Here is a 23662-nt window from a genome sequence, read left to right as displayed (position 1 = left end):
ATGAAAGTAGTCTTGGAAAGCACGCTGAACCAGCGTGCAGGCACTCCAAACTGCTTTGGAGACGGAAATTACTGAACAGCTGCGCTTCCTGTGGGGATATATACACGCCCCCGTGCTGACGTCAGATCCGTCTCCAACTGCTAGCACGCGGATACTATCCCATTTGTCCTGAGTCCATCTGGCTACACGCCAGGAAAACTTTTTTTACCTAATCCTTGGTTCCGGAGCCAGCTGGGAGGAGTGAACCGGGATCCCCGGTGTTACCCCCAGCCTCGATGGAATGCCGGAATATGGGGCTCCCTCACTCTTCGGCAGCCTCAACCAGAGGGAACGGTCCCCTCAGGACCTCACCCTCCCCTGGGAGGCGGGGACCGGGACCAGCAGGCAAGCCTCTGCGGTCATTCCCCTATCTGATTCTAACTCCTGCTACTTTTTTTTTTTCCCCAACTAGCTACCACCTAAAAAACTTAGGCCAAGCACAGACTGTAGGTTTTGCACCCTCTCCACCTGCTAGGAGACAAAAGAATACTGCCAGACTGTAGGTGGCTCCAGCCTAGATATAGGCGGAGTTTGTTTTGTAAACTTCTGTCTCCATCTGCTAGAGGGGGGGCAAAATCCAGGAGTCTGGACTGATCTGGGTACGTACAGGGAACTCCTCTTTCTGTGTATTGTGATATAAACACGTCACCTATACTTTTTCATTTAGGACAATCTGAATTGCCTCACCACTGGCTAGACATCATGGTCTTATGGGTCTGCCAGTGGATCACTGGTCCACATCTCACTGGAGGGCAGAGGTATGCCTGCCCTCCTACCATACCTTTGGCGAGGGAGTTTTGGCAGAAGACTTCTCCAGGATCACTGCTGAACCAGGATCTCCAGCACTGCTGGCCTGGAGTGTGGCTGCTGCATAACTCGGAGATGGCTGATCATTCTGCAAGGCTTAGAAAGAGATTCAAAACTAGTGAGCAACTTCGCTGGAAGTACAGAATGTTATAACATAGGCCACTCAGTCCACACTGCCAAAGATAAACAGACCTAGCTACGTAAGTGTCTACGTTTACGCCAGGAGTTAGCCACTAGGTTTCTTGAAAGGTTTTTTTGTTTGTGCTTTTTTTAATAAAACAGCAACTTTTAATCATGTCACTCTTACAGACCACAGCTATCCTGATATGCTGGCTTTTAGAAGCTAAGTGGATGTTCAGTTTTGCATTTTAGCATAGCATATATCTAGTAGCACTTTAGAAATAAGCAGTATAGTAGCAGCAGCATTTCACTTTTATTCATGCTAGCCCCTGAAGTTTTTGTGGGCATTTGCAGTATTTGAGTTATATTTATATTTTTATATCTTAGTATTTTAGGCCGTTTGATGTTTCACTTTGTGTAGGTCTTATTTGTATAATTGTCCTAAGTACAAGTTAACACTGGTATAGTGACAAACAGATCCACCATTACTAGTGAGCCTCCAAAATCCCCTGTGTAGCCTCAGCCTGCAGAGGGACACAGATATATGAGTATCTGTGTTTCCATTTTGCACCAGTTTTCAAATGGAAAGTATGCACATACTTTCCTTTTGACTATTGACCAAGAAAAATTAGAGATTTGCACCTGGTTTCCTGTAGATGGTTTTTCCAGCCAAACAACCTATGCAGTTTTGAAAGTACAAAACTACACATGCTGTTGCCTCCCCTGAGCTAGCCTCACCCCAGGAAGACTTCCATGAAAATGCAGGTAAAAGTTCTCAATTTGTGAATAGTGTGCATACTTTTACTTGCATACAAGATGAGCAATATTCAGACAGGAAAATTAGTTCTTACCTGTTAATTTTCGTTCCTGTAGTACCACGAATCAGTCCAGACTGTGGGTTGAGCTTCCTTTCCAGCAGGTGGAGACAGACCAAAACTGAAAGGATATCCTGTTTGAGGACAGAGCCTATCCTGTAACCCTTCAGTATAACTATTGTCAAAGCAGAAAACAATAAAACCAGAGTAGGATCAAGCATGTAACTATAAAGCTCAATGGAGTAACTGTAGAATAATGTAATAAACATGGTATAACTATACGCTCTTGCATATACTTGGTGTTTAAACGACCAAGGCTTCCAGTGTAATTGCTCAGTATTCTTGCACAAAAATGAAGTATTAGAATCTGCAAATCTAGTAAATGTGCGTGCAGCGGTCGCCAGCCCGAAGGGAAGTGCCTTGAATTGAAAGTGTTGACCCAGGATCTTGAAACAGAGAAAGCGCCGAGGAGCCGGAAGGACTGGGATGTGCAGGTAAGCCTCCGTCAGATCTAGGAAGGCAAGGAACTCCCCCTGATGCACTGCTGCGATCACTGAGCGTAGCGTCTCCATGCGGAACCGGAGGACCCATAAGGACTTGTTGACCTCCTTTAGATCCAGGATGGGCCGAAAGGATCCATCCTTTTTGGGCACGACGAAGTAGATGGAATAATGGCCCAAGCCCACCTCGCCGAAGGGGACGGGAGAAATGGCCCCTATCGTCTGCAAGTGGTCCAGAGTTTGCTGTACCGCTGTCCTCTTGAGGTCCGAGCCACAGGGGGAGAAGAGGAATCTCTCCCTCAGGGGGGCGGACAAACTCCAAAGCGTAGCCGTTCCTTATAGTGTCCAAGACCCACTGGTCTGAGGTGATACGCACCCACTCCTCGTAGAAATCCGCAAGATGCCCCCCGATCCTGGGGGTGGAGGAGTGGGTGATCCTGGCATCATTGTGGGGGCTTGGGTGGGGGATTCCCCTGCCCCGAGCCATCGCGCGTGGGCCTACGGCCACGAAAGGACCGCGGCCAGGCCTGGGATCTGGAGGAGGACGTCCTAGACCCAGACTGCCTGTAACTCCTGTAGCGCCGCTGCGCTCTGGCCCTGGTTCGAGAAGAGCCAAAGAACCTCGACGGCCGTTGCCTATCCTCAGGCAACCGGTGGACCGCGTTCTCCCCCAGGGACTTGATGATCTGGTCCAGGTCCTCTCCGAAGAGAAACTTGCCCTGGAAAGGTAGAGAGCCCAGACTTGACTTGGAGGAGGCATCCGCCGACCAGTTACGGAGCCACAAGAGACGCCGAGCTGCTACTACCGAAACCATGGACCTCGCTAGAACCCAGAAGAGGTCGTACAAGGCATCCGCCCCGTAAGCTATGGCCGATTCCAGGCGATCCGCCTGGACAGCTTCTCCTGGTGGCAGATCTTGAGAAGTAAGAAGTTGCTGTACCCAGCGGAGACTGGCCCTTTGCGCGAGCGAGCTGCACATGATTGCTCGCATTTCCAGGGCGGAGATCTCAAAGACCCGCTTGAGAAAAATTTCCAGCTTGCGGTCCTGGGTATCGCTCAATGCTGCTCCGCCCGTCACGGGAATTGTCGTCCTCTTGGTGACCGCTGACACCGCCGAGTCCATCTTTGGAACCTTGATGATCTCCAGAAAATCTTCAGGAAGAGGATACAGCTTCTCCATGGCTCGACTGACCTTCAAAGATGCTTCAGGAGTATCCCACTCCCTGGTCAGGAGCTGCAAAAAGGAATCATGGATGGGAAAGGCCCGAGACCTCGGTCGGAGGGCGGCTAGGACTGGGTCCCCCTTCCTGGAGGACGTGACGATGGCAGGGGCCACAGGTGCTGGTGGGTCCGGCGGTGGGTCAAGATCCAGCTCCAGAAGTATCTGAGGGATGAGATCATCCAATTCCTCTCGTTGGAAAATGCGGAGCGCACGCGGGTCATCGCCCTCCGACTGGGCGTCCGGCGGCGCCACATCTGTGGGATCTGCGGGATCTCCCCCCGAGAGTGAAGCCGCCCCCGCTCCTCCCGGGGCAAGCCGCAGCCGGATGGGCGTTGGTGGGACCCCCGACCCACCAGGTCAGGGGGGCCCAGCGGAGCAGTCGGAACCCGAGGAGTTTTGGCGGGAGGGGGACCCGTGGGGAGCCCACTGGGAGCCTCCAGGCCCTGCAAGTATGCACTGTGCATAAGCAGGATAAATTCTGGCGAAAAGCGCGGCATGCCCAGGAGGGGCCCTCCGTACCTCCCGGGTCCGTCAATCCCTCCTCCGGGGATAAATTCGGCGGAGAAATGTCTCTATCCTCCCTGTCAGGCATTGCTGAGAGAGCGTCTCCCGCGCGCTGCAGATTCAAAATGGCCGCCATTCCCGGCGAAGTGGCCGGCCCGCGCCGCCCGGGCCGCTGTGAAGAAATGAAGGAAAAAGTGCTGAGGGACTGCGAGGTGCCTTCCCCTCCGGGGAGACACCTAGCACAGATCCCCTCTCTGGAAATCCTCGACCCCGGCTCGCCGCAGGCCGAACACCGGGACGGCCGCAGCATTGGGATCGCCGGGGGAGGAGCGAAAAAGGCCACGGGGGGGTGGGGGCCCCAGAGGAGGAGAGAGGTGCTGCGGGGGGGCCCAAACGGCCTGCGCTGCCCACCTGTAATCGTCCCGAGGGGGCAGGAGAATCAACCCTCCCTGCCGCAGCGGCCCCGGGGAATGCTCGTCTCGGGGCCGCGGGACGGAGGAAACTGACGCGGAGAGGCCGGCACCACCGGCTTCCACGAGGTACCCACACGCTAAAACCTAGAAGCGAAGGAGATTAAAAAAATCAAAGTACACAAACACTTTAAACTTACCCCCGGCCAGGAAGGAAGAGAGACCGAGAGGGAGATAGAGGAGGCAGGCAGAGCTCAGAAACAAACCACGCCTCCCCAAAAATTGAACTTTTTTTTTTCCCCAAATGTTTTAAACTTGATCCAAAATGTTACCAAGAGAAATAGGTAAGAATAAAGAAGCAGAAAAAACAAAATCCCTGCTACTCTGGGGAAGCAACTGGTTCCCCTACTTGCATCTGCTGGAGTCAGAAAGATACTAAGCTCCTGCAGAGGGCGTACTGGCCTATATGGTGAGTCCCTCGAAGTCTGTTCTGACTCCATTTGCTGGACGGGAGACATAACCCACCGTCTGGACTGATCCTGGTACGTACAGGGAACTGTAGAATAATGTAATAAACATGGTATAACTATACGCTCTTGCATATACTTGGTGTTTAAACGACCAAGGCTTCCAGTGTAATTGCTCAGTATTCTTGCACAAAAATGAAGTATTAGAATCTGCAAATCTGCAAGAAACAAGCTTCAAGAGGACAGAAATAAAGACAGACAGGGAAGGGCGTCTGGACTGATCCGTGGTACTACAGGAACGAAAATTAACAGGTAAGAACTAATTTTCCTTTCCCTGTACGTACCCGGATCAGTCCAGACTGTGGGATGTACCAAAGCTTCCCTAAACCGGGTGTGACCGAGACAGTCCCGCTCGAAGCACTTGCCGCCCAAAGGAACCGAAGACCGGAGCTTGCACATCCAGATGGTAGTGTCGAGCAAAAGTATGCAAGGATGTCCAAGTGGCAGCCCTGCAAATCTCCTGCGGAGAAACGGATTGACTCTCCACCCAAGAAGTAGCTTGAGAGTGCAAGATAATGAGCCTTCAGGCCCTCGGGGACCGGTCAACCTAGGTAAAGATAGGCCGAGATCGCTTCTTTCAACCACCGCGCAATAGTGGTCTTAGAAGCCGGCTTAGCTCGGTTGGGACCACTCCAAAGGACAAAGAGATGGTCTGAAACCCTAAAGTCGTTGGTAACCTGGAGATAGCGAAGTAGGACCCGTTTGACATCAAGTCGGCGGAGGTCGCCCCCAGTCGTACCCACAATCTCCTCTGGGGAAATCGCAGGGAGTTCTACCGACTGGTTGACATGGAAGGCGGAAACAACTTTTGGCAAGAAAGAAGGGACAGTCTTGAGAGAAACCCATGAATCAGAAAAACGCAAGAAGGGCTCCCGACAGGACAACGCTTGAATCTCGGAGATCCGCCAAGCGGAGGAAATAGAGACCAGAAAGACAGCCTTTAGCGTAAGGTCTTTTAGCGTTGCGTGGCGGGGAGGTTCGAATGGAGCTGCACAGAGAGCCCGAAGGACCAGATTAAGACTCCATGACGGGCACGTGGCATGAGAAGGGGAACGGAGATGTTTACGCCCCTCAAAAATCGAATCACATCCGGGTGGCCCGCAAGGGAATGACCTTCCACTCGACCCAGGAGAGAGCAGAGCGCGGAGACTTGTACGCGCAGAGAACTGAAGGAGAGGCCCTTGGAGAGACCCTTCTGAAGAAAGGAAAGAACCACAGAGACCGGGGCAGAGCGCGCTGGGATACCCGATTCCGCACAAACAGACTCAAAAACCTTCCAGATACGCACGTAGGCTAGGGAAGTCGACTGTTTCCGGGCCCATAGCAAGGTGGAGATGACCTCCTCCTTATAACCCTTATGCCTCAGACATAGCCGTTCAAAAGCCAGGCTGCTAGACAAAAGCGATCGGCCTGGTCGAAAAATACAGGCCCCTGTCGAAGAAGACGAGGTAGATGACAGAGTCGGAGAGGTCCGTCCGTCGCCAGGTTGATGAGATCTGCGAACCACGGTCTTTGCGGCCACTCGGGTGCTACCAGAACCACGGGTCCCCGGTGGAGTTAGATTCTTCTGAGAACTTTTCCCACCAGAGGCCACGGGGGGAATACGTACAGAAGGATGTCCGTTGGCCAAGGAAGAGCCAGAGCATCCACGCCCTCTGAGCCGTGCTCCCTCCAGCAGCTGAAGAACTGATTTGCCTTGGAGTTGCGCAGGGTCGCCATGAGGTCTAGGTGGGGGGGACCCCACCTGTCCACTATCAGAGAGTTCCCACTCCCCCGGATCGAGTGATTGACGGCTGAGAAAATTGGCTTGAACATTTTCCTTGCCCGCGATGTGGGTGGCCGCCAGGCACTGCAGATGCCGTTCCGCTCATGTGAAGAGACGGCTGGCTTCCAGGGCCACCAGGGGACTGCGAGTGCCCCCTTGGCGATTGATGTAAGCCACTATGGTAGAGTTGTCGGACAGGACTCTTACCGCCTTGCTGTGGAGCAGGGGGAGGAACTCCTGAAGGGCCAGGCGCACCGCCAGGGTCTCCAACCAACTGATGTGCCAGCGAGACTGAGTCTGCGACCAGATTCCCTGGGTGGACTGGGAGAGACAAACCGCATCCCAGCCCGACAGACTGGCGTCCATGGTCACTATCGTCCACTGTGGCACTTGGAGAGGCATCCCCTGGAGGAGATGAGGGAGCGACAGCCACCACTGCAAGTCGTCAACTGTAGAGTCCAAGAAAGGAAGGACCATGTGAAATTGTTCCGACACCAGCTGTCAACGGGATAGCAAAGCTTTCTGTAACTGATGCATATGAGCAAAAACCCAGGGGACGAGGTTGATGGTGAAAGCCATGGATCCCAAAACCTGCAGGTAGTCCCAGGCCGTCGGGGAAGGTAGCACAATCAGATTCTGGATCTGCTCGATCAGCTTGAGAGCGCACGCATACGGTAAGAAGACCTTGCCTACTCGGGTGTCGAAGTGGGCTCCCAGGAACTCTAACTCCTGGGAGGGCTGAAGGTTGCTCTTGGAGAAGTTCACTATCCACCCGAGGGAAGCGAGAAGAGATAATACGCAATCCACCGCCTGTTGGCAGAAAGCCGCCGACTTGGCCCTGATGAGCCAGTCGTCCAGGTAGGGATGAACAAGGATTCCTTCCTGGCGAAGAGCCACTGCGACCACCACCATGACCTTGGTGAAGGTGCGAGGCGCGGTCGCGAGACCGAAAGGAAGCGCCCGAAACTGGAAGTCCTGGTTGAGAACATGGAAGCGGAGATACTTCTGGTAGTCGCGGTGAATCGGAATATGGAAGTACGCCTCTGCGAGATCGAGTGAAGCGAGAAACTCTCCGGGGCGAACTGCTGCGATGATCGCTGGCAGGGTTTCCATGCAGAAATGAGGAATTTTGAGGGCCCGATTGACCCTCTTGAGGGTCCAGGATCGGGCGATAGGACCAGTCTTTCTTGGGAACGTCGAAGTAAATAGAATACTGGCCGGCGCCAAGCTCCCTCTCCGGGACCGGGACCACTGCACCCAGATCCAGGAGTCTGGTGACGGTTTGTTCCATCGCGGCCCTCTTGGACCGCCCGCATGGAGAAAAGAGAAAAAGATTCCGGAATATCGCGGACAATTTCAAAGGTGTACCCCGTCTCTGATAATGTCGAGGACCCACTGATTCAACGTGATTTTGACCTATTCCTCGAAAAACAGGGAGAGGCGGCCGCCTAGGGAGGGGACCGAGGAATGAGTCAGCTGAACTTCATTGTGTGGCAGGCTTGGGGGTGGAGCACGCGGGCTGGCCCTTGCGCAAGGGCCGCCACCCACGAAAGGGCTGTGACCAAGACTGAGATCGGGAAGAATAACCCCTCGAGGAACCACCCCGCCCGCACGGAGTTTAACGACGCCTGAAGTGAGCACGAGAGGGTGTGTAGGACCGGGATGGTTTAGGACGGTCCTCCGGGAGCTTATGGACCTTGTTTTCCGCTAAGGAGTCCATAAGCTTCTCAAGGTCCTCACCAAAGAGCTGCTTACCCTTGAAGGGCAACGTGCCTAACCGGGCTTTGGAGGACTGATCGGCCAACCAATTGCGTAGCCAGAGGAGTCTCCGGGCAGACACCGCCAAAGCCATCGCCTTCACCTGAACACGAACCAGATCGCAGAGCGCATCTGCCCCGTAAGCGATTACGGCTTCCAGACACTCAGCTTGCTCCGCCTCTGCCGGCGGGAGGTTCTGGGTGCAGAGTAACTGTTGAACCCACCTGAGGCCTGCCCGCAGCATGAGACTGCTGCAGCAAGTCGCCCGGACTCAGAGAGCCAAGACTTCGAAGATGCTTTTCATGTGAGCTTCCAGCTTATGATCCTGACCTTCCTGGAGCGCCGCCAATCCCTCCACCGGGATCGTGGTATGCTTGGTGACCGCCGAAACATAGGAGTCCACAGAGGGATTCTTTAAAAGTTCCAAGCATTCCTCCGGGAGGGGATAGAGTTTGTCCATGGCACGCCCCACCCGGAGAGCCCCCTCGGGAGCCTCCCATTCCCATAGGATCAGGAGTTAGAGCATGGGATGGAAGGGAAAAGCGGTAGCCGGAGCCCTGAGACCCCCCAAGACCAGGTCCATATCCTTGGGCAAGGAGGCCATCAGGTTATCCGCAGTGGGCCCTTCCAACCCCAATTCCTGGAGGACAAAGGAGATGAGGGGCTCCAACTTCTCCTTGCGGAACAAGCGAAGGGTTCTGGGGTCGTCCCCCTCCAGAGGAAGGGTACCCTCTGGATCCGGGGTAGCGGCGGGGTCCAGAAACCCTGGATCCACCGGAGTGGGGGGGGGGGGGGGTCGGGAAGGGGGGGCACCCTGGGACCACCCGCACCCCAACCGGCCCCTGGGGCTCCGCAGCCGGGCCAGCAGTCAACGGTGCGGAGCGAGGGATTTTTGGCGGGCGGGGGGGGGGGGGGGGCTTTCATCCTCCTCCTGCAGGCTAGCTAGATATGATTTATGCATGAGGAGGAAAGAAAGGGGAGTGCTTAACAGCTATTGGCAACAGATTTAGTGCATAGCAGGAGGAGATTAACTCCAGTCTGCTTGGACATTGAAGGAGACAGACAGAAGTCCCTCTCCTTGGGCAAAGCTAAGGAAATTAAACTGTATTTCATCCTGCTTATAGAAATTAACTGTTTTTGGGTAGTGCTAATATCTGTATATTTTTCTAGTTATATGATATTGCTGTTTTAAAGTGCTGTTTGTCTAATCAAAAAAGAAATTACAAAGAAAGGGGAGTGGTTAACAGCTATTGGCAACAGATTTAGTTTATAGCAGGAGGAAATTAACTCCTCTTCAGTCTGCTTGGACATTGAAGGAGACGGACAGAAGTCCATCTTCTTAGGGATAACCAGAGGAAAAGCTTACATTAGCTAGCCTTACCTGGGGGAAGGTCTGTTCAAAAGCAGCAGATACAGTGTCCAGGGAACAGCCCTGGCCAAGGGTTAACTGTTTAACTGAGCTGCAAGGAAGATGGGGCAATGAAGAAGCACTATGGGCTGACCTAAAAAAAGATGGGACATCCATTTTTATCGGAGTGGTTTACAGGCCTCCAAACCAAAAGGAAGAGCTGGACAGAGATCTGGTTGAAGACATCCAAAAGATAGGAAAGAAGGGAGAAGTGGTGATCATTGGAGACTTTAATATGCCAGATGTAGACTGGAGAATCCCATCTGCAGAATCTAATAATAGTAGAGAAATAGTGGATGCCCTGCAAGTAGCTTTGTTCAAACAAATGGTAATGGAACCCACGAGAGAAGGAGCTATACTCGACTTAGTGCTTACTAATGGAGATGATGTCCAGGTGGGTGCCCACCTCAGCACCAGTGATCAAACAGTATGGTTTAATATCACAAAAAGGATACGGAAAAGAAGCACAAAGACCCGAGTTTTGAGGTTCAAAAACACGGACTTTGATGAAATGGGGAAGTACCTGGAGGAAGAATTAAAAGGCTGGGAGAACGAGAGAGATGTGGATCAACAATGGACCAATATAAAAGGAGCAATTACCAAGGCAACTAATCTATATGTTAGAAAAGTAAAGAAAAGCAAAAGAAAAATGAAACCTATCTGGTTCTCAAAGGAGGTGGCTGACAAAATAAAAGCTAAAAGAACAGCGTTCAAGAAATATAAAAGATCCCAAAGGGAGAAGCACAAAGAAGAATATCTAGTAGAACTGAGAGAGACGAAGAAATTAATCAAGACGGCAAAAAGTCAAGCAGAAGAGAGGATTCCCAAGGAGGTAAAGAGGTGACAAAACATTTTTCAGATACAACAGTGAAAAGAGAAAAGTTCAAAGTGGAATAGCGAAATTGAAAGATGGAAAGGATCAATGTGTGGAGAGAGACGAAGAAATGGCAGAAATATTAAATACTTCAGTTCTGTGTTCACTAAAGAGGACCCTGGAGAAGGACCATCACTAGTTAACAAGAATCTGGAGGGGAGTGGAGTAGATGTAACTCCATTTACAGTAGAAAATGTATGGGAAGAGCTGGAGAAACTGAAAGTGGACAAAGCCATGGGGCCTGATGAAGTTCATCCCAGGATACTAAAGGAGCTCAGAGATGTGCTGGCGGGTCCGCTGTGTAACCTGTTCAATAGATCCCTAGAAATGGGAGTGGTGCCGAGTGATTGGAGAAGAGTGTTGGTGGTCCCACTTCACAAGAGTGGGAACAGAGAAGAGGCTGGTAACTACAGACCAGTTAGCCTCACTTCAGTGGTGGGAAAAGTAATGGAGTCAATGTTGAAAGAGAGAATAGTGAACTATCTACAGTCGGGGAACTGATGGACCAGAGGCAGCATGGATTCACCAGGGGAAGATCCTGTCAGACAAATCTGATAGACTTTTTTGACTGGGTAACCAAGGAATTGGATCAAGGAAGAGCACTTGATGTCATCTACTTGGATTTCAGCAAAGCTTTTGATACGGTCCCGCACAGGAGACTGGTGAATAAAATGAGAAGCTTAGGAATGAGTGCCGAGGTGGTGGCCTGGATTGCAAACTGGTTGACGGACAGAAGACAATGTGTGATGGTAAATGGTGGGGGAGTTTTTGCGCCGAATTTAGGGGCAGACTTCCTCAGACTCGCCGCTGGTTAGTTTTCCCGCGTCACGGCTGCTAATTTTATTTATTTATTTATTTTAACAGCTTGATATAGCCAAAGACAAAAATGTGAAGACACAACAACCTAATGTCAATGAAAGAATTGTCTCACTTCCTTTTTTTTTTTTTTTTTTTTTTTTTAAAAGGATCAGGACCACAGGTTGTGCCACCTTCATCTGCTGGAGACAGAGAAATACTGGAGGATCGCAGGTGGCACACCAGACTAAGAGGGGATGTTGCACAAGTTTTTCTCTGTCTCCATCTGCTGGAAGGTAGGCATAACCCAGCGGTCTGGACCAATCCGGGTATATACAGAGAATGAGGGCTGCTAGAGATAACCCCCACCAAGCCTACAACCAAGGATGGAAGCTCAGATGAGACTTCCCCTTGGGAGGCAACGTGCTTTTTTTTTTTTTTTTTTTTTTTAAAGAAAACGTTGATTTAGCCAAACAGAAAGGAAAATTAGTTGCTTACCTGATAATTTTCGTTCCTGTAGTATCATGGACCAGTCCAGACTCCTGGGTTTTGCCCCCTCTCTAGCAGATGGAGACAGAAGTTTTCAAAACAAAACTCCGCCTTATATAGGATGGTGCCACCTACAGTCCAGCAGTATTACTCAATGTCAAAGCAGAATGGCTCTCAAAAAACCACCATAACTATGTACAATAACCCTTCAACAAGAAAAAGAAATAATCGGTTCACTTAACCCTCCTAGGAACTGAACCTGTAGAACCACTTGAGGACGGTCAATCCAATTTCTGCAGATCTGAAAACAAATCAATCAATAACTGAGCGGACTCTCCCTTACTTCCATGCATTCCCCGGGCAGGACTCTGGACTTATCCGTGGTACTACAGGAATGAAAATTATCAGGTAAGAAACTAATTTTCCTTTCCCTATATGTACCCGGATCAGTCCAGACTCCTGGGATGTAGCAGAGCTTTCTTACCTGGGATGGGATCTGGAGAGGCCCGCTCTAAGCACTGCTTCTCCAAAACCTCCTTCACCCAGTGCCTGAACATCTAGTCTGTAGTGTCTGGCAAAGGTATGCAAAGACTTCCAAGTCGCCGCCCTGCAGATCTTCTGCAGTGAGACCATTTGACACTCCATCCAAGAAGCCACCTGCGAACAGGTAGAACAAGCCCTAAGACCAAACAGTACAGGCTTACCACGCAGCAAATATGCTGAGCCTATAGCCTCTTTCAACCAGCACGAAATCGTAGCTTTAGATGCCATATTTCCTCATTTCGGACCAGCCACAGCACAAAAAGATGGTCCGTCACACGAAGCGCATTAGTAACTTCCAGATAATGCAACAATGCCTAACGAACATCCAGCTTCCATAAGTCTTTAGACATAGGGTCTGACCGGTCCAAAACGGGAAACGACAGAAACTCCATTGACTGATTCACGTGAAAAGCAGACACCACCTTCGGAAGAAAGGAAGGAACCGTCCACAAGGACACACCAGAATCCGAAATTCTCAGAAACTGCTCCCTACAGGATAGAACCTGGAGCTCCAATACCCTGCAAGTAGATGTGATAACGATAAGGAAAACCACCTTTAACATGAGATCCTTTATTGTAGCCGTTTTCAGAGGCTCAAAGGGCGCCGTACACAGAGCTGAGTGAACCAAGTTCAGATTCCAAGAAGGATAAGGGTGCCTGATCGGGGGACGTAAATGCTTTGCCCCCTTTAGGAAACGAGTCACATCGGGGTGAGCAGCCAACGCCACGCCTTGAATGGAACCGCGCAAACAACCAAGAGCTGCCACCTGAACCCTCAGGGAACTACAAGATAAGCCCTTGGCGAGTCCGGATTGTAAGAAACCTAAAATATCTGCTACTGAAGACAGAGTAGGAACAATCGCCCGGTCCATACACCAAGAGGTTGGTGGACGTCTTGCGCGACCGAAGAAGTGTTGCCACATACCCTTTGCTCCTCAGGCGGCGCCTCTCAAAAGCCATGCTGCTAGACAAAAGCGAGAGACCTCTTCCAAAAACACACGAGCCCTTGATGGAGAAGGTCCGGGAGCAGTGGCAACAGCAGGGGACCCGCCACTGCCAGATTGACCAGGTCCGCAAACCAAGGCAGTCTCGGCCACTCTAGAGCTACGAGGATGATTTCTGCTGGGTGTATCTCCACTCTCCTGAGCACTTTGCCTATCAGCGGCCTAGGAGGGAAGACGTACAGCAGCATGTCGGTCGGCAAGGGCATCTCCCCCTTCTGCTCATGTTTCTCTCGGCGCGACCGAAGAAGCGCAGAGCCTTGGTGTTCTGAAACGTTGCCGTGAGATCCAGGCGGGGGTACGCCCCATGTGTCGCATATGAGCTTGAAAGCTTCGTCTGCAAGCTCCCATTCCCTGGGATCGAGGGGGTGCTGACTGAGAAAGGCCGCCTGAACGTTGTCGACTCCTGCTATGGGAGACCACTGCAATACTTACTAAATACTTCTCGCCCAGCTGATCAGCTGCCGGGCTTCCGTGGCCGCTGGCTGGCTCTTGGTTCCCCTTGGTGATTGATATAAGCCACCGTGGTCGCATTGTTGGAAAGAATTGACTGACTGACTTCCCTGGAGGAGAGGGCGGAACGCTTGCAACACTAACCACACCACCCTGGTTTCCAGACCATTGATCGACCACGGAGATTCTTCCTGGGACCATAGTCCCTGCATCGACTTCAGGCAAACCGCTCCCCAACCGGAGAGACTGGCATCCGTGGTCACCACTGTCCATTCGGGCACCTCCAGGGGAACTCCTCGTGATAAGATGTCTGAGATAAGCCACCAATCAAGACTGGAGCACGTCGTATCCGTAAGAGTTAGAGGTAAATGAAACTGTTTGGAGACTGGATTCCAACGTGAAAGCAACGCTGACAGTAAAGGATGCATTTGAGCAAAAGCCCAGGGCACCAGCTCCAGGGTGGAGGTCATGGAGCTGAGAACCCACAAATAATCCCACACTCTGGGGAGACGGTTGGCCAATAAGTCCCACATTTGTCCTTGTAGCTTGACAATTCGGTCCGAGGTAAGAACACTCTCCCCTGTTGAGTGCCAAATAGAGTTCTTAAAACTCCAAAGACTGGGTGGGCAACAGTCAGCTCTTGGCTAAGTTGATCACCGGAATTGAAGCACTTTGCGAATTGCCAACTGGCCAAGCAACTCCAACTTTGCCCGAATTAGCCAGTCGTCCAGGTATGGATGCACCAGGAACCCCTCTCTGCACAGATGAGCTGCCACCACAACCATCTTGGTAAACATTCTGGGCGCGGTGACAAGACCGAAGGGCAAAGCTTGAAACTAAAAATGGCGACCCATCATCAGGAACCTCAGAAACGTCTGGTGGTTGGCCGAATGCCTATGTGAAGATAAGCTTCCGTTAGGTCCAGAGACGCCAGAAACTCTCCTTTTCTTACCGAGGCAATGAATGACCATAACGTCTCCATGCGAAAATGTGGCATCCTGAGGCAGTGGTTTACATGCTTCAAATCCAGAATCGGTCGGAAGAACCCCTCTTTTTTGGGGAATACGAAGTAAATGGAATAATGCCCTTTTCGCTGCTCCGCCCGAGGAACTGGGGTGATGGTGCCGAGTTGCAGAAGGCATTGCAAGGTATCTTGTACTGCCTGTCTATTCTCTTCGTAATTGCATGGGGAGACCAGAAACCGCTCCTGAAGGCTGTGTGCAAAATCTAAAATGTAGCCTTGATTTATCACAGTAAGAACCCACTGGTCCGACCTCACCTTGACCCATTCCACGTAAAACAGGGACAATCTGCCCCCGACAGCTGGAACAGAGGACAGGTTGGCATCCCTTCATTGGGAAGACGGCCCCAGATGCTGACTTGGTAGCCCTGGTTCTGCCAAAGTGTCTGCCATGAAAGGGTTGAGACCAGGATTGTTGGTGACCGTTCGCTTGCCAAAAGGAAGAAGCTGGAGCTCTGGACGGACGAAATCTATGATTCCCTCTGAATCGAGCCCGTGAAGAAAAGGAGCCCCTCAACTTGGGCCTATCCTCTGGCAGTCAGTGAACCTTGTTCTTCCCCAGGGATTGTATCATATCCTCGAGGTCCTTGCCAAAAAGCAATTTACCCATGAAAGGCAACGACCCCAGCTGAGCCTTTGAGGAAATATCTGCCGACCAGTTTCTTAACCACAGGAGCCGCCGAGCCGAGACTGCCGACACATGGATCTGGCTGACGTCGGATACCAGATCATAAAGTGCATCTGTACTAGAAGTGATCGAAGCTTCCAGACGCCCTGCTTGCTGTGCTTCTGCATCGGAAAGGCCAGCATTAGCCTGTAACTGCTGAAGGCCTGCTCGCAAGGCAAAATTGCTGCACATAGCTGCCCGCACTCCCAATGCTGAGACTTCAAAATGTTTCTTGAGCTGCAGTTCCAACTTTCTATCCTGCAGGTCCTTCAGGGCTGTAGCACACGTAACCGGGATTGTGGTCTTTTTGGTGACTGCGGACACTGCCGGGGACACCTTGGGCACCCGCAATATGTCAATTGCTTCCTCTGGAAGAGGATATAGCTTATCCATTGCCTTGCTAACTTTCAAACCCAGATCCGGGCTATCCCATTTTCTATATAGCAAGTCCGTAGCAGAAAAATGAAAAGGAAAGGAAGTAGCCGGGCCCCTCAGACCCAACAACACTGGGTCCATGGCCCCTAGCCTGGAGTCCTCTGGTGGCCCATCTATGCCTAGCTCTCCGAGTACAGCAGGGATAAGCGGAGCCAACTCCTTCCTCCTAAACAGACGGACCACCTTAGGGTCGTCTCCTTCCACAATGTGAGAGCCTCGTGCTGGATCCTGTGGATGTTGATCAGGGTCTGTATCCACCCCCATCGGAGGCTTGCCCTGCGGGGCCTGGTCCTCTGGGTCCATATCCTGACCCGTGGAATCAGTATCGGTCTGATGAGCCCCTGAACGCAAAGGGCGCTTAGCTTTGGAGGACCTAGAGCAGAGCTTTCCAAACTGTGTGTCGCAACACTTTAGTGTGTCGCCTGAGGTGTGCCGCGCAAGCCCGGTGCACTTGACACACCGGCAAGTGGAAGCCAATGCGGCCACCGGTGGACCTCATCCCACTGGCGGCTGAGCAGTGAAGTTTCACTGGGATGGGCTGTGTGCCAGAAGACACACAGCAGGAAGATCGGCAGGGCCCGTGGTGAGCTTACGTCACCACGGCTCGAAGAAAAAGGTCACGCAGGTGCTACCTCCTCCTTCCTGCCCACGCGGCCCCGGAAGAAAAATGTTGCCCGGAGCCACACGGGGCAGGAAAGGAGGAGGAGCGTCAGCCACGTGCAGAAGAGGAGCAGCGGGCCTGAGAGCAGGAGGAGGCCCGGTAGCAGGGTCCCCACCGCGGATCGGCCCACGAAGAAGAGGGAAGCCACTGCTGCGGATCAGCCCGCGAAAGAACAGGGCCACCGCAGAGCCCATCCTGCAGCGACCCGTGAAGAGGAGCCCAGAGGCAAGAGAAGAGGCTGAGGGTCCATAGAGTGTGTGTATGAGATGCGTTGAGAGGACTGTGTGCGTGTATGAGATGAGTTGAGAGATTGTGTGCGGAAGTGAGGACCTGAATGTTGCAGAGACAGCATGTGAGAGCCGTATGTGTGTGAGAGAGAACAGCATGTGCCAGTGAGAGCCTGTGTGTATGAATGATTGTATGAGAGAGAGCATGTGACAGTGAAAGTCTGTACTTGAGCAAGACAGCATGTTGGGAGTGAGAGAGAGCCTGGGTGTGTGAGAGTCAGACAGCATGTGCAAAGAGAGAGACTGTGTATAAATGATTGTATGAGAGAAGAGCATGTGAGAGCCTGTGTGTGTGTGAGACGAGAGGAAAGCATGTGAGGAATGAGAACCTGACTGTTATATTTGAGGGAAGAAGATAGATGGAGAGAAAGAAATAGAAAAAAAAAGGACAATATGAAAGGAATGTCAAAAAAAAAGAAGAAGGGGAGGTGGAACAAAAAAGTCTGTGGACCAACCGATAGAAAACCTAAGATCAGACAAGCAAAGGTAAAAAAAAAAAAAAAAATACTTTTTACTGATTGGCACATGTAATCTTTGGTAATGTGCAAGAGTAGCACTTTCTCTATGCGGATCTCACAATGTACGAGATCAACATGAAGGAAGTGGAAACCCACGGGGCCTACACAGAGGAGGCAGCAGAATGGGCTTCAGTGCCAATAGCAGCAATCAGCGCCTCCCCAATAGCCATGCGGCATCAGTGACAGTGGCAGCAGAGGAATGAGAGAGGCTCTGAGGTTGCTGGCAAAAGAAAGAGAGGGGGGTCTGCCTTTAGTGTGCATGTGTATGAATGGGAGACTGCCTGGGGTGTATGTGTGTGAATGCATGGGTGCCTGCCTGAGGGTGTGTCTGTGTATGAGAATGTATGGGTGTCTGCCTGGGGTTTGTATGTGTGAGAATAGGTGCCTGCCTGTGTGTGGTGTATGTGTGTGTGTGAGAATGAATTGGTGCCTGCCTGGGGGTCTGTTCGTGTGAGAATGAAAGTGTGCATGCCTGGGGGATGGTGAGGGAGTGGTGTGAAAATGAATGGGAGCCTGCCTGGGGGTCAGTTTCAGTGTGTGAGAATGACTGGGAGCTTGCCTGGGTGTGTGTGTTTGTGTGTATGTGAGGGAGCCAGAGAGAGAGTGAGAGCATGACTATGTATGAGAAAATCCAGGGGAGTAAGAGTTTGTTGTGGGGGGTATGTGTGGAGGGGGAGAGAGTGTCTTAGAGCCTGAGAGTGTGTCAGTGTCTGTGAGAGCGAGAAGTTATGGTGGGTATAAGAGCATGAATATGTATGTATGTGACAGTGTATGTGTGAGAGAGAATGGACATGTGAGTATGTGTGAGAGAGAGAGGATAACCTCATAATCCTTGACAATATCAGGGTGACTGGAAATCAAGAGCTTCCACATATGGACAGCAGGGGCTTTTTAAAATCCTTATTAGTTTTAATTATTGGGTGTTATTGATATATGTGCTGTTTTTAAATATTTATTGGTATTTGGGAAATTGTAAAAAATGTATATGATTTTAATTAATAGAAATTCTATTTATCAGTAGTTTTAAAATATTCTTTTATTAGTATGGTTTTACTATTATAACTGATGCTTTATGTTTCTTGATTTTATTTGTTTTATGAGGAATGGTGGTTCTGTTTTTCCATTGTTAATACACAGAGTCTGGCTTCTTGGGGTTTCCATTTCAGTTTTTGTCTAATTTGTGCTCCTTTATTTTGTATTCTGTATTTGGTGAGGGTCTGTCTCTGCTCTGTGTGTGTGACCATGATGAGAGATTCTGCTAGCATAGGGATCTATAGCAATCTGGTTTGTTTTGTTTCCTCAGTAGGTGGTGTATTGGTATTCTAGGACCCAGTGTAATATTTACCCTTGCTTTTTCACAGGTAGGGTTATTGTTTTTTGAGTCCTTGGTGTTATTACTGTTGTGTTACAATGGGATTGCAGTACAGATTTTGAGTGTCTTTTTTGCGAGGCTTTGTGTTAGTTCACAATGTGCCTGGCAGTGGAAGGTGTTTGTGCTGCTGTTACTGTGAGGTGACACCAGAAATTGAAAATATCTTTTAGTATGATGAGCTGTAAGGGAAACATCCAAGCTCCATTGTTTGGGGGAATTTCAGTGGATGCAGAGAGTTACAGAACTGGAGGTGTAGGATTTATATTGACATTCTGTCCCTTCCTATAAATTCTAGTCTTCACCTCATAGCCATATAGAATTAGTAGAATTAGTTGAATGAGGCTGTCAAATAATTATATAGTGTGAAACTGGCCAGCTTTTTAAAATTACGCAGAAAGGAAAATTAGTTTCTTACCTGATAATTTTCGTTCCTGTAGTACCAAGGATCAGTCCAGGACACCTGGGTTGTGACTCCGCACCAGTAGATGGAGACAGAGCAAAACTTGTCGGGTTGAGCCATATATGACCCTGTGCCAGTCACAGCCCCTCAGTCATACGTAATGTCAAAGTAGAAACCCAATTAGGCAACCAAAGCTAACTAGTAAAACTCGCTACTTGAACGGAAATAATTCCAAACCCCTTCTGGAACCAGACTCCCCAACCGGGAGAGCTAAACAAACAAGCGGTCAGCTTAACTAACAATGATGAGCGGACTCTCCGTTACTTCAGCGTAGCACTGCGGGCGGGATCCTGGACTGATCCTTGGTACTACAGGAACGAAAATTATCAGGTAAGAAACTAATTTTCCTTTCCCTGTACGTACCAGGATCAGTCCAGGACACCTGGGATGTACCAGAGCCAACTTACCGAGGGTTGGAAGCAGAGAGTCCCCTCTCTCCAAACCCTCCGGCCTCAGTAGCCTGAACATCCAACCGGTAATGTCTAATGAAGGTATGCAACGACTTCCAGGTAGCCGCCCTGCAAATCTCCTGAGACGACACCTGAGAAGATTCCGCCCAAGACGCAGCGTGGGACAGCGTCGAATGAGCCCTAAGACCCACAGGCGGTGATTTTCCCCGCACTATGTACGCTGAGCCAATGGCCTCCTTGAGCCAACGGGCGATCGTCGTGCGAGACGCTGCAGAACCTTTCTTTGGGCCCGAAATTAGCACAAACAGATAATCTGTTACCCGAAAAGGATTAGTGGCCTCTAGATAGCGAAGAAGGGACCTCCGCACATCCAGTTTTCGTAATTCTCTCGTTTTCGGATCCGAAGACTCCCCGACCGCGAAAGCGGGAAGCTCAACGGATTGATTCAATGAAATGCCGACACGACTTTAGGCAGAAAAGAAGGGACAGTCCGCAAGGAAACCCCTGAGCCGGAAATGCGCAAAAACGGCTCCCTACAGGACAGTGCCTGCAATTCCAAAACACAGCGTGCCGAGGCAATCGCCACCAGGAATACAGTCTTCAATGTGAGATCCTTGACAGTGGCGCGCTTCAAGGGCTCAAACGGTGCCGAGCATAAGGCGGAGAGAACCCAATTGAGGTTCCAAGACGGACAGGGAGGACGCAAGGGAGGACGGAGGTGTTTAGCCCCCCGAAGGAACGGGCGATATCCGGGTGAAGAGCCAAGGAGGTTCCCCGGACCTTAAAACGCAAAACAACCAAGCGCCGCCACTTGGACCGTAGAGAACTGCACGCTAAGCCTTTGGCCAGCCCGGCCTGGAGAAAAGCCAGAATATCGGAAACAGCAGCGGAAGTGGGATCCAAACCCCCGCTTCACACACCATTCCTCAAAAATTACCCATACCCGGACATAAGCCAGGGACGTAGACTGCTTCCTGGACCTCAGCAGTGTGGCTATTACCGCGTCCAAGTAACCTTTTCTCTTCAACCGATTCCTCTCAAAAGCCATGCCGCGAGACAGAAGTGATCCGCATCCTCCAAACAGACGGGGCCCTGATGAAGCAGCCCCACGAACCCCTGGAGACGAAGGGGAGCCGCCACAGACAACTGGATGAGGTCTGCGAACCACGGACGGCGCGGCCACTCCGGTGCCACCATGATCACGTTGGACGGGTGCAATTCTATGCGGCGCAGAATCTTGCCGATCATCGGCCATGGAGGAAACACGTACAGTAGCACATCCGGCCAGGGAAGCACTAACGCATCGATCCCTTCTGCTCCCCTTTCTCGACGCCGACTGTAAAACCTCGGGGCCTTTACGTTATGCCACGTGGCCATCAGATCCATGTGGGGCATTCCCCACTTCTTGCAAATGAATAGGAACGCATCGTCCGCCAGCTCCCACTCCCCTGGATCCAGGCGGTGGCGGCTGAGAAAATCCGCCTGGACGTTGTCGATTCCGGCAATGTGAGACGCCGCGATATTGCTGAGATGTTGTTCTGACCAGGCCATCAAGAGTTGCGCCTCCTCCGCCACTAGTGGACTTCTCGTCCCGCCTTGGCGATTGATGTAGGCCACGGTGGTTGCGTTGTCCGACAACACTCGGACCGCCTTTCCTCGTACCAGCGGCAGGAAGGCTTGCAGTGCCATATGGACCGCTCTGGTCTCTAGTCTGTTGATAGACCACTGGGCTTGCGACTCCGACCATAGGCCTTGAACCGATTTCCCTAGGCAAACTGCTCCCCAGCCGGGGAGACTGGCATCCGTGGTCACCATCTTCCAATTGGGCACCAGAAGGGACACTCCACAGGACAGATGACTGGGATCCAGCCACCAGAGCAGGCTGGATCTCGCCTGGCCCGCGAGTGGGAGCGGTAGGTGGAATTCCTCCGAAACCGGCTTCCAGCGGGATAGTAAAGATGACTGCAACGGCCGCAGGTGAGCGAACGCCCAGGGGACCAACGCGAGCGTTGAAGCCATAGACCCCAGAACCGTCAGGTAATCGCAGACTCGCGGGCGACGTAGAGACAATAGACGCCTCACTTGAGATTGCAGCTTGCATATCCGTTCTTGAGATAGGACCACCTTGCCCTGTTTCGTGTCGAATATGGCTCCAAGATATTCCAAGGACTGAGTGGGTGTCAGTTGACTCTTGTTGTAGTTGACCACCCAGCCCAGGGACTGCAAGAGCTGTAGGACCCTGGCCACCGCCTGCCGACACTGACCCTCTGACTTCGCCCGAATCAGCCAATCGTCCAGGTAAGGATGAACCAGGAGTCCTTCCCGACGCAGCTGCGCCGCCACTACCACCATCACTTTCGTGAATGTCCGAGGAGCTGTCGCGAGACCAAACGGGAGCGCCCGAAATTGGTAGTGCCTTCCCAGGATGCAGAACCTTAGGAACCGCTGGAACGATGGCTGAATGCCCACATGAAGGTATGCTTCTGTGAGATCTAGGGAAGCCAGGAATTCGCCAGGGCGCACCGATGCGATCACCGACCTAATTGCCTCCATTTTGAAGTGAGGAACGCGAAGGCATCTGTTTACCCCTTTTAGATCCAGGATTGGTCTTGAAGTGCCGTCTTTCTTGGGGACTATGAAGTAAATGGAGTAACGTCCCTTGCAGTGCTGATTGACAGGGACGGGGGAAATGGCTCCCAAGCTTTCCAATTGTCGGATGGTGTCTAGCACCATCGCCCTCTTCTTGGGGGCCTTGCAGGGCGAGACCAGGAACTTGTCCGCTGGGATGTGAGCAAAATCTAACGCGTAGCCGTGTCTTATCATGTCGAGGACCCAACATTTGGAATGACGCGCCCCAACATTTGGAATGACGCGCCCCAACATTTGGAATGACGTGCTGAGGCCGCGGCGAGGGATGGGCCGGCTGAACTTCATTGCGAAGGCTTAGACCCCGTGCCAGACGGGGCTCCTACTTGTCTGCCGTAACGTTTCCCCCGAAAGGACTGCTGCCACTGAGTGTTTCGAGAGGAAGATGACCTATACGAAGGGCCGGTGGATCTTTGAGGACGCGATTTCCTGGGCCCCCCGAAAACGGGACCTGGCAGGAAACGAAGACGCGTCCTGGCTCTATCCACGGGCAGCTTAAATGCCCTGTTCTCACCCAGAGAAATCATTAAATCGTCCAACTCCTTGCCAAACAATTTCCCCTTGAATGGTAGCGCCCCGAGGTGAGCCTTGGAAGAGCCAGCCGCTGCCCAGTTGCGCAGCCATAGTAGACGGCGCGCCGCCACCGCCGCCACCATGGACCTAGCTGACGTGCGCAGAAGATCGTGAAGGGCATCTGCCCCATACGCTATTGCTGCCTCCAATCTATCTGCCTGAGAAGCCTCTTCCGCAGACAGACCCGCATTCGCCTGAAGGACCTGGGCCCAGCGCAGGCTAGCTCGCATAGCGAAGTTAGTGCAGATTGCGGCCCGCACCCCTAGGGCGGATACCTCAAAAATCTTCTTAAGTTGCACTTCCAACTTCCTGTCTTGTATATCCCGGAGGGCCGTCGCTCCCGTGACCGGGATGGTAGACCTCTTCGTCACCGCGGAAACCGCTGAATCCACCTTTGGAAGTCTGAGAAGCTCCAGCACCTCCTCTGGTAGTGGGTAGAGCTTATCCATGGCCTTGCTGACTTTCAATCCTAATTCCGGAGTATCCCATTCCCGGAACAAGATATCCGTCGACGAAAAATGAAATGGAAAAGCAACTGCCGGTCCTGTGAGACCTAGCAGAACTGGATCCATGTTGGCCTC

General features: G+C 51.6%; 1 protein-coding gene across 6 annotated transcripts in view; it reads right to left on the bottom strand.

Annotated features, from left to right (window-relative positions):
• The window catches only part of XRCC1 (X-ray repair cross complementing 1), a 339102-nt gene that overhangs the window by 267786 nt on the left and 47654 nt on the right, over positions 1-23662 (bottom strand). For all 6 annotated transcript variants that reach the window (XR_003852563.1, XM_029576097.1, XM_029576094.1 and 3 more), the window contains exon 7: positions 821-942. Coding sequence is in view for 5 of the 6 variants with exons in the window: in XM_029576097.1 (XP_029431957.1) it covers positions 821-942 (122 nt within the window). In the remaining variant the exon portion in view is untranslated. The remainder of the gene's footprint in view (positions 1-820; positions 943-23662) is intronic.

This window comes from Rhinatrema bivittatum, chromosome 14, assembly GCF_901001135.1.
Source record: "Rhinatrema bivittatum chromosome 14, aRhiBiv1.1, whole genome shotgun sequence".
Taxonomy (NCBI): domain Eukaryota; kingdom Metazoa; phylum Chordata; class Amphibia; order Gymnophiona; family Rhinatrematidae; genus Rhinatrema; species Rhinatrema bivittatum.
Note: the sequence above shows the minus strand (reverse complement) of the source record. Positions and strands in the feature narration are given on the sequence as shown.